The sequence below is a fragment of the Bolinopsis microptera genome, chromosome 2 (genome assembly GCF_026151205.1).
Source record: "Bolinopsis microptera isolate Bmic1 chromosome 2, MBARI_Bmic_1.0, whole genome shotgun sequence".
Lineage (NCBI taxonomy): Eukaryota > Metazoa > Ctenophora > Tentaculata > Lobata > Bolinopsidae > Bolinopsis > Bolinopsis microptera.
In genome coordinates this window covers 18,043,579-18,053,988 of record NC_087073.1, presented here as the reverse complement: position 1 = coordinate 18,053,988, position 10,410 = coordinate 18,043,579, and the positions used below count along the sequence as shown (strand labels likewise).

The 10,410-nt window shown below is 37.1% G+C and overlaps 3 protein-coding genes across 3 annotated transcripts; all 3 read left to right on the top strand.

Moving 5' to 3' along the window:
* Nucleotides 1–1,008: 1,008 nt before the first annotated feature.
* LOC134826582 (short-chain specific acyl-CoA dehydrogenase, mitochondrial-like) lies at nucleotides 1,009–3,874 on the top strand. Its single transcript, XM_063839007.1, has 8 exons — nucleotides 1,009–1,190; nucleotides 1,373–1,522; nucleotides 1,849–1,960; nucleotides 2,137–2,292; nucleotides 2,465–2,634; nucleotides 2,753–2,890; nucleotides 3,044–3,196; nucleotides 3,352–3,874. Exons 1-8 carry the CDS (start codon nucleotides 1,011–1,013, stop codon nucleotides 3,502–3,504), a joined length of 1,212 nt encoding a protein of 403 aa, XP_063695077.1. The 5' UTR covers nucleotides 1,009–1,010; the 3' UTR covers nucleotides 3,505–3,874.
* Nucleotides 3,875–4,034: 160 nt separating this feature from the next.
* Nucleotides 4,035–5,783, top strand: LOC134826581 (uncharacterized). The gene has a single exon (XM_063839006.1). The coding sequence runs from the start codon at nucleotides 4,036–4,038 to the stop codon at nucleotides 5,527–5,529; it is 1,494 nt and encodes a 497-aa protein (XP_063695076.1). The 5' UTR covers nucleotide 4,035; the 3' UTR covers nucleotides 5,530–5,783.
* A 178-nt stretch (nucleotides 5,784–5,961) lies between these two features.
* On the top strand, nucleotides 5,962–10,034 carry LOC134826580 (coiled-coil domain-containing protein 13-like). The gene is made up of 11 exons (XM_063839005.1): nucleotides 5,962–6,317; nucleotides 6,457–6,596; nucleotides 6,756–6,812; nucleotides 7,074–7,196; nucleotides 7,393–7,599; nucleotides 7,748–7,933; nucleotides 8,073–8,237; nucleotides 8,597–8,754; nucleotides 8,917–9,016; nucleotides 9,356–9,426; nucleotides 9,617–10,034. The coding sequence occupies exons 1-11, from the start codon at nucleotides 6,008–6,010 to the stop codon at nucleotides 9,774–9,776; spliced, it is 1,677 nt and encodes a 558-aa protein (XP_063695075.1). The 5' UTR covers nucleotides 5,962–6,007; the 3' UTR covers nucleotides 9,777–10,034.
* The last annotated feature ends 376 nt before the right edge of the window (nucleotides 10,035–10,410 follow it).

Sequence of the window (10,410 nt, the reverse complement as noted above, 5' to 3'; positions counted from 1 at the left end):
TTAATTAAATAAATTAAATTTTATAATTGAATTGAATTGAATTATTGCAATATTGCAGTTGAAATTGAACGCCGATAGATTGCACAATCCGACGTACTTAAATACTTATGCCTTTACAATATATATCTATTTTTGCTATTTTGATATTTACAAAGTTTTTGCCCTTTTTTGGGCATTTTTGACAATATAAGTCTGTAAAAATGTTAGTTGTAATGAGCTGAAGATAAGATATCAATCATTATTGTCTGTAAAAATCTTTTAATTTCTATATATATGTCAGAGAAATGAGGATGCTGGTCATCAATGTCTCATCTTTCTACTTTAAGAAGAAAAAATACGGAAATTTGTTTAAGTCTAATGCTCCAAGACAAGGATCTAACGAGATGATTATATATTTTTATGTTTGTTAATTTTTTGTTTATTTTATCTGCTGTTTATTTGTTGATTGTTGAAAGATTTTTATGATCGATATCTTTAAATAGCTATATTTTAGTCGATTGCAAATTACCTTTAAAATAGTATAGTTCATACAGCTCTACTTATTTTCTTTCAATTTACTTTACTTTTATTTACTTTATTGTTGGCTATTTTTGACAATGTCAGTCCGACAAAAATTTCAATAAGCTGACGAGAACATTCACTGCTATAGGAATTTATAATTCAATTTACGATTTAACAGGTTTTAATATTGTGTTTATTATTTTATTTGTGCATTGTTTTGGTTTGTGCTACTATCCAAATGTTTTGTTTTCATTTCGATCTTTAACAATTAGAATTCGAACATAATAGGAGTTGGAACTGAACGTGCAAGTAAGCAATGTGTCCTAGCGATAAGAGGTGGACTTGCAATGGATAATGTTTTAATAATGTTGACACATTTTACAATTTGACCTATTTTCACTGTCTTCACATATCAAGATGAGTCCATCAACGTAGTATAAAAACATTTCACCTTATACTCTTATATTCTGACGGTTGAGATACTCAAGTCCACGGTTCACTATTATAGGATGTTAGGAAAACTGGTACGACCGGTGCTACAGCGCTGCGCAGCTGCACGACACATCTCAACCACTCTTCTCCCGGAGGATATCGAGCTACTTCGTACTACCTGCTGGGACTTTGCTGAAAATGAGCTGAAACCGATAGCTGGACAGATTGACAAGGAACACAAATACCCTACTGATCAGGTATGTAGGAATGTAGGATTGTAGGAGGATATTGTTTGGGGAGTTCATCGGATTGAGGGATAACATTTACGTATATTAATTTTTATTTTACAACGCAACTCAAACAAAACAACGAACATATTACATAATCTAGTACAAGTAAGTCCTTAGTGGTAACTAACTCATTCTTTCTTCATCTCCAGGTAAAGATGATGGGAGAGCTAGGACTGATGGGGATGGTTGCCCCTGAAGAGCTGGGTGGGGCTGGTATGGGGTACCTCGCGTACGCGGTGGCTATGGAGGAGATATCACGTGGTTGCGCTACAGCTGGAGTCATCCTCTCTGTCAACAATGTAAGTAATCAGGTTATTGCGTTAGTTGTGTTATATTGCGCGATGTGGTGATGTGCCGGGCACATTGTGCCCACTCTATAATGACTTAACAAATATTCACAAGCAATAAAGCTTTTATAAATAAATATAAATATTATATTATATTTATATTATATTATATTTATATAGAGTAACTCATAATTGTACATAAAACTGTATAAAGGCGTGAATCCAGGATAAATTTTCTTATTAATCTTAGCTGCTATTTACTCTCGTATGCAGTAGTACTGGCTATAATACTGGCTAAACTGGCTAAAATACCGACTATAATAGTCTCTTACTTACAGTCTCTGTACCTGGGTCCTCTTCTAACTAACGGTAACGATGCACAAAAAGAGAAGTGGGTAACTCCCTTCCTTGATGGGGATCATGTCGGCTGCTTCTGTCTCAGTGAACCAGGTAAAAAATGATCAGTTAATTATTAATTTACAATTGATTTACATTTCATGGACTAATTATATTAACACACATCTGAAGATTTGGTATGACTAATCCATGGCGAGTCACTGTGATCTCTGTTAAGATACTAACTAGGATAGTTAACTTACTAGGAAAAGTAACAACATGTTGCCTAGGTAACGGAAGTGACGCTGGAGCTGCCAGCACTAACGCAACACTCAGAGACAATGGACAGTACGAGCTGAACGGAAGTAAAGCCTGGATCACAAACGGCTACGAGTCTGAGGCTGCTGTAGTATTCGCTACCACAGACAAATCCCTCAAACATAAAGGTTATTTTCCTCGTATCTTGGCAGAAAGCGTCCAGAAGCCTGTGCTTATCTGATGATAATTAGATCCAGTATTATTAATAATCAATCTAAAAATTTTTTTAACAAGAATTGGTCCAACTATAGTGCTTTTATCTATCAGGATTTAAATATTTAACTTAACACACTTCCCCAGGTATATCAGCGTTTGTTGTACCGAAGCCAGCCCAAGGTGTGTCTCTTGGTAAAAAAGAAGACAAGCTCGGAATCAGAGGCTCCTCGACTTGTGTCATCAACTTTGATAACTGCATGATAGATGAAGCTAATCTTCTCGGAAAGGCTGGAGACGGATTCAAAATTGCTATGGTGAGTGTTTTTATAGATGATGAGACTGTATGCTATGTTATTTTACATCGGTATTTGAAATCATAAACTGCGTTAAAAACTTAAATTAAAAAAAACGTGAACCAAATAAAACTCCCAGAGAACGTTGGACGCTGGTCGTATTGGAGTGGCTGGACAAGCACTGGGAATTGCACAAGCATCTTTGGAATGTGCTGTCGCTTACTCGCAACAGAGACAAGCTTTCGGCAAACCCATCGCTTCACTCTCCACCATACAGGTAATAGATAAGTTGACACTTGACAGTTTTACATACTGCAACTGGTTTTAAAGTTGTTCTATTTCACTTTCTGACGAGTATCCTGGTGAAACACTGCTCTTGTTGTGCAACTTTAAAGTTGTTTACCTGCTCACTTACACTGTTAATTTACAGAACAAACTAGCTGATATGGAGTGTAAAATTTGGAGTGCCAGACTGATAAACTGGCACGCCGCCAAACTGAAGGATGACGGACACAATTTCACTAAGGAAGCTGCCATGGCTAAACTAGTCGCATCAGAAGCTGCGACTTACTGCGCTCATCAGGTTTGAATATTTTCACCACATGATAAGTTGGAGAATAGACATTAAACAATGAGGAACATTTGTACCCACTTATAAGTTTGATCACTAAACGTTCTGTTAAGATAAATATAAGATACATTTGCTGATCCACCAATACTATAACTGTTACTCCGCAGGCAATCCAAGTGTTAGGAGGTATGGGTTATGTGAGCGATATGCCTGCTGAGCGTCATTACCGTGACGCACGTATTACCGAGATCTACGAAGGAACGAGCGAGATTCAGCGTCTGGTGATAGCTGGAAACTTACTGAAAGAAATGGTACAATGAAACACGTGGTTATCACGTGTTACCTGACCCCCTACCAAGTACCAATGAGACAGTCTTAGCACGATTATATTGTTTTCATAACAGTTGTGTGGACCCATACCGGCATGCCAGTGTTGCTAAAATGTATATTGCGTGCGGCCTGACCGATTGCATGAACATCATCAAGAGTTTTATCTTCAGTTTGCACTTGATCTAGTGTAATTGTCATTTGATTATACTTAATCAAAGTTTATTAAGGGATTTTAAACAGAGCCTTTATTAAAGAGGTAGTAGTTGAAAGTAACCATTGCATTGTTTGTACTTTGTAGTCATTTTTGAAAATTAATTTTTTCCCATTAATTTACGTTTCAAATGATTGATGAATTCAAGATACCGTTGTTTCATTTGATTTGATGCATAAAATTATACAATTCGTTATAATTTGTCTACCTAAGCATCTAATACCCCATTCTTTCCAAATTACACTATAATTTATCGTACCACTTGTTAACTTGGATTTCTGATTATCTAAAATCTTTCTCACCAGATGAAATGGACTACAACAATCACACGATTGCTTCAATCCTAAAAGAATCAAACCTCTCCCAATACAAAGACAAGTTCATCAAACACGGGGCAGATGACCCCAAACAGCTGGCCCTCATGTCCCAATCTCACTTCCTCCAACTCATGCAACACGTGGGCATGTCCAGTAAACCGTTCCACGTGACACGGCTACTCAATGCGCTCCACAGCGTGTTGGGTATCTCCCCTGATTACGACATGCCCCCTGTACCTGAGAAGAGCAAACTTGTCTACCAGGGACAGCCTGAGTTTGTTACTTCCGTCAACAAGGACGTGTTCGAGACTGTTCCTAAACGGAGGAAAACTAAGCCCTTTTATGGTGAGGTGAAGTTACCGTCAAATGAGATATTTACAGATTTGACTGATGTCAGAACTGAGGAGGAAACAAATGACATGATCACTCAGCTATCAGCTATTTACAGGGTTAATAAACCAAATAAGTATCAGCAGTACATCAATGCGTGCGCAGCTGAACTTGCTATTAGGGACCCGACGCTGTTGGCGCGACGAAGCGATCTTGTCACCAAGGCTCGTGAAGCGAACATCAGGGGTGGTCAGTATAAATTCCGGAAAGGTTTCAGTATCTCAAAATCTGCTCCCGAAGAGATCAATGCTGAAAACAATTCGAAATCAAACTTTGCTTTAGCGAACAAGCATAGAGAGATGCGTATCACTGAGATTCAGAAACTTGAGAACACTATTAATAGTTGCATGTTTGAAAAGGAAGGGTTGTTTGAGAGGTTAAAAAGTGAAACTGATAAAGATAACACTGCAGCTATAGGTTTTGTTCGATCAAAACTTGACTCGCTTGAGGAACAGCTTTACGTGTCCAAAAAACGACTGTCAAAATTGAAAAACTCACAAAAACGATCAGAAAAGTATTATACAGTGAAATTGTCGAACTTGATGTCATCTGATGAAATAGTAAAGAAGCAAAATAAGGACAAAACTTCGGCTCCCACAGACACTGATTCAAACAATTTTGAGGCTCCCAAAGGCCCAATAAAAATAACCAACTCAAAGAAATCCAGCTCAAATCATAGCAGGCCAGAATCCAGCTATCCATCTCTGAGTTTAGATGATCTGGATGTAGATGAGCTTGACTCTGTAACGGTAACACGTGACTTCGCATCCGTTCCCACTTACGGACTTGACACCCAAACAACTGCTCCTCAATCTCATAACTACACTGTATCCAGCCAGAATACTGGAGATCAGTCACATGTCTTCGTTGTATCCAATCAGAACACAATCTCTCAATCACACGATTATGCCAATCGAAATACGATATCCCAATCGCGTGAATTTGATCTATCAAATCAGAATCCAACTCCCTGTGTGATGGAACAAGATATTCTCACTGACGTCTTTACGAATACTATCAACTCGAATTTATCAAGCCAAGAAGAAGATCCAGGGTTTGATATTCCCAACTATCATGCTGCCATGCATTCCAACTGATCTATTTTTAGTTGAATTCCCCCTTGTTAACCTTTTAACTATGCTTTTGTTTAATAATTTTATATTATATCATTTCACTCGCCAGTTGATGTGTGAATTATTGAATGCTTTATAAATCTTGCTATAGGAAATGTTATGGACATTCTGTTTAATGGCCCATTGGCTGGTCATTTTGCTTCGATATTAGATTTGCAGTAGGTATTGATATAACATTTATATTTTAATATTTATAAATAATTTTGTTCGGGCTCTGCTTACTAAACCATTTGAAGTTTTATTCTAAATTGATAAATTGCCTATCAGCGTTGTAGCAATGATACTTTTGTGTTATCAGTCAATATGGTAAACTGTATCTGCCAAATATTAGTTAAATTACGTTGGTAATATTAATGAGAACATAAGTATTTGGCATTATGATATAAAGCTTTCCTCAGCATGATGTGATATGAACAACAATAAATGTAAAGACTAAAGAAAGATGGCAGCAGACTTATCAGAACATAATATGGCGCGTCTGCTGGCGCGACGTGCAAAAGAGCCAATCCCTGACCACTACTCACATACTGAAACACCTGATAGTTTGGACCTATCATTTAACACCGGGTTAGAAGAAGACGAGGAAACAAAGCAGAAGATAGCTTATCTGAAGTATGAAGCTGAAACTGTTGGAGATAAGAACATGGAGCTGGAGTCTGAGAATCAGAGATTGAGATTGTTGTTGCGGACTAGGGAAAATGATGTTTTTAAGTTGAAGAATGAGTACGATGAACTTAAACAAGCTACTACAGGTTTGAAGTTGCTGAATTTTGTTATCGTACGAGGTTTTTGGAGTTTTAGTGGTGGATTTGATAAAAGTTGCTTTACTGTGCGATTAATCTGCTTTGTTAAAAGAAAAGTTGTAAATATCTGATGATGAAATTCAATTAGGCGGTGGGCTGGGCAGTGATAAAGCTATACAAAGAATAGTGGAACTATCAAAGAAGAACCGAGACCTACAGTGTAAACTTGGTAGTGAGACTGCAGCTAAAAACAAGCTCTCAGAGAGATTAAACAACTTCAACAACCAGGTTAGTTTTGAGATACAAAGACATAGTTAAAACTATGATCTCAACGAATTTTATAGATCATTACTGTTACGACATTGATCCGTATTAAAAAACTTAAGAAACATAAGAAAACCTTACGACCTCAATATCACGATCCTTCTCTCATTGTATGATATCCAGTCGGTCCAGAGAAAGTTGAAAAGTGCAGTCAAAGCAAGGAAAGAAGAATCGTCTGACGTAAGTTTTATTGTGTTATAGTTATACGGCGTGGTTTCTGGCAAGTACACAACAGAACGGTCTTCTTTTGAAGTGATTTGTAGCGCGCGCAAATATTTATGACATACCGTTCGTGTTGTCTTTGCTGTGTTTTGACGCGCACGTCTTCCCATGTCGCGCGCGGCTTTGTGTTAGACCTGTTTATACCGGTAGTGGAATTTCCGTTGTCAAGTTAAAGTTCGTTTTATGACGTCAGAGAATTAATTATGGTCAATGTAACAGGGTAGCCCAGCGAAAGATAACGAGAAACTGCTGCGAGAAAGAGTAACAGTGTTATCAAATAAACTTACAGAGGTGTCACATCACGTCGAAACCTCAAAAACTGAGAACAAGCTGCTTTTAAAAGTGAGTAATTTTAAAATTCAATTGGAACTTCCTGTAATTATTATAACATGATACATTTCATTGCGTGGTCTCCATGTTTTATAATTTATCTACAAGTATTACAAGAATGAGGAGTACGTTATGTCTCAGTTTGCGCACTCTGTCGTCAGAGCAATGATAATTGAATCAAGTAGTTCTAATCGTCTTAACATTTCAGCTTCTACAAAAAGAAGTTGGCGAAGGCACAACAGTTCAGTCTATCCTTGCTAATCCTAACTCTTGGAGAGGACGCTCCGAACAGATTGCAGTTCTTCAGAACAAATTGTCAAATTTGAAAGCCGACGAGACGCCTCCGTCTAGAATGGAGCAGAAAAGGCAGAGAGATATCAAAAATTTAGAAAAGAATAGGAAAAAGCAGCTTCAGGTACTGGAAACCTTTAAACTGGAATATTTAAAATTTCTTATCGTGTGGTTGAAATTTGGTTATATAATTGCTGGAATATCGTGCGGATGGAACTCGGTGCTATGCTGGAATATCGTGCGGATGGAATCTTTAATTGTTTTTCTTTCAGGACTGTCAGAAAGAGGTAGAAACTGTCACACAAGATTTAGTACAAAGCAAGAGGAACTACGACGCTGTAAAAGCGAGAAATACTACTCTCAGTTCCGAGATGAAAACTTTGAGGGCCCAGGTTGCTGCCTTGGTCGAAAAGGGTAGAAATGACGACAATCTTATCACCCAACTTCTCGAGGAGAAGGTGACCATTATTCGTTATAATAATTGTCGAAATTTGGATCGCTTGAAAGCTATCAGCTCTACCGAGAGCTATAATCTGAAATTGCGTCAGTTTTAATAGCATAAACATTGACCATTACTGATTACGGAATTTTGACCAGGAGCAAGCTGGAGGGGATTGGGGAATGAGCGGTGATTCGGACGAGCAAGCTAAACAGATAAGAGAATTGTCAGATCAGGTCGAGATGTTACATTTGAATGTGGGTCAGAAAGACCGACGTGTTGCGCAGTTAGAAGAGGAAATCACGAGATCCCGAGAAATATCGGTCAGTTTAACATAGTTTAACGTCAGTCTGAAGTTGTAGATATTTAGATATAATGCTTGGTTATTTGAAATCGTTGTGCTGTGTTGTGTTGTTGTTATGTAAATGTTTTGTAACTTGGTGCTATGTTAGTGGTGAATAGCGAAGGTACTATTGATAATGACAAAGAGAACTGATCATTGTGAATTGGGACCCTTCATAATACCGAGAAGTTGCTCCACCAGTAATCGATCCGTTACTTTGGTCATCCATGTACTAAATGGACAGTTATTAAATTGTGTTAGCATTTAAGTTTTTGCGAGATATGAATGCGAATTATTCCGTACGTGATTGACAATTCCAGCTTACGTCTTCTATTTCAGATGAACATCAGACCGTTGGAAGTGCAAGCGCCGAGGTCCGCTCCAGAAGTGAGTTCCTCTAAACCCCAAGAAGCTGGATTTGACACCACTTACCTTCTCCGAGCTACTGAAGTGGAGAAGGATCGACTGTTCGAGCTGACTGATGTCCTTAACCAGAGGTTTACTTGCTATTCATCAGTTGATGTTATTGACTCGACTCCTTATACAATTACCAGTTCTATAAGTCCTGACTCAAAATATTAGTTTTTATTTTATTTTTCCTGTATCCCAAGTTCACATGATTTATATATAATTCATGATATAACATATTATGATTACAGGATGTCTCGGTTGGAAGAGGATAAGATGTCTCATCAGACACAGAGCAAGAAGTTCGCCAGACAAGTGGTCGATTTGGAGAAACTTGTTGGAAATCTCAAGGTATGTATTTTTAGTTAGTAGGTAAATTAAATACATGTCTGGTAGGAAGATCATACTTGATATTCAACAAATTTACAATAACTAAGACCAAGAGGAGGATAATCCACCGAACTGTTGATTGACCAGAATTTATATTATAGAATATAGATGGTATGGAGGCAGTTTAAAAGTAAAGTGATATTGATAATTTGAAGTTTTTAGCACCTTTTGAAGGTTACAATTTGTCGTATAGCAGAGAAGTATCCTCAGTGTGATGAAAATAAGATGGTGGAACTTATAAAAAGGTAGCTAGATATCATAATGGAGTCAATTATTTTTACTAAAATCTCTAATTTTCAGAGTAAGAAAGTACCCCGGTGTGATGGATGTAACCAGAACGCCACACTGCTTCACCCGCCCCCTAATTCACAGTCAGTATACTCTTTTTTATGTTTAATTAGTTGAATTTTATAATCATAAACAAGCATTAATGACGAACTGTACAATTTTTGAAGTTAGCTCAATGTATGTTCAAGGGGTTGATGTTCTATTCACTGTCAAGGAATTATTTCATTTGTTCACTAATATGTTTATGAAAGTAAATGCATATTTTTATTACAGGTTGGCTATTCTTGAGGATGAAGTTATGGTTTTGAAATCTCACGTGGAAGCAATAGCAGCGGAAAGACAGCAAGATCTGGTGAAATACAAACAGCTCCTAGACCAATCCAGGCAAATTTTCGTTGCTGGACTAAAAGAAATGCAGAGATCATCACAGTAGTTTTTTTTCGTTGAATCGAGACTAGAATCTATGTTAAAATAACGCTGCCAAAAATGGAGGAAAAACTGCCAAATTTTATTTTTACATATGTATACAGAATCAGAATGTACAGAATATTTGTATTGAAACAGAAGTAATTTATGAAAGTCCAATATATATGATGTACAGAATTATTTCAAATAAGAATTTTAGATATTTGTATTCAAAGAGAAATTAACTTTACTTCTAATATTCCAATTAATATTCCATGAATTTTCAAAAAAATAAAACAGAGCTTAAGAATGTTTTAGAATTTAACATCAACACAACACATCTTATGCTTATCAAAGTATATATTTTACACAGTGTTCTGCTTGAATGTCGCAATAACCCCATCGACCATTTATTCCTCAACTTTTGATCAAATGGGCATCGATGGCTAAAGTCTACCGGATCATACCTCTAGTAGCGAGATATGAGCCTCTAGCTGTAGCCTGTTATGAGCCTCTAGTAAGTTGATATGAGCTTTGAGTAGCCTGGGATGCGTAAATAAACATGCTAGGATGTCCCATTTAGGTGTCACATATGCATTATGCAATTCGATGACCAAAATCTATGGCATAAATGGCATAAAATGTCAATTTACTCGAAGTAA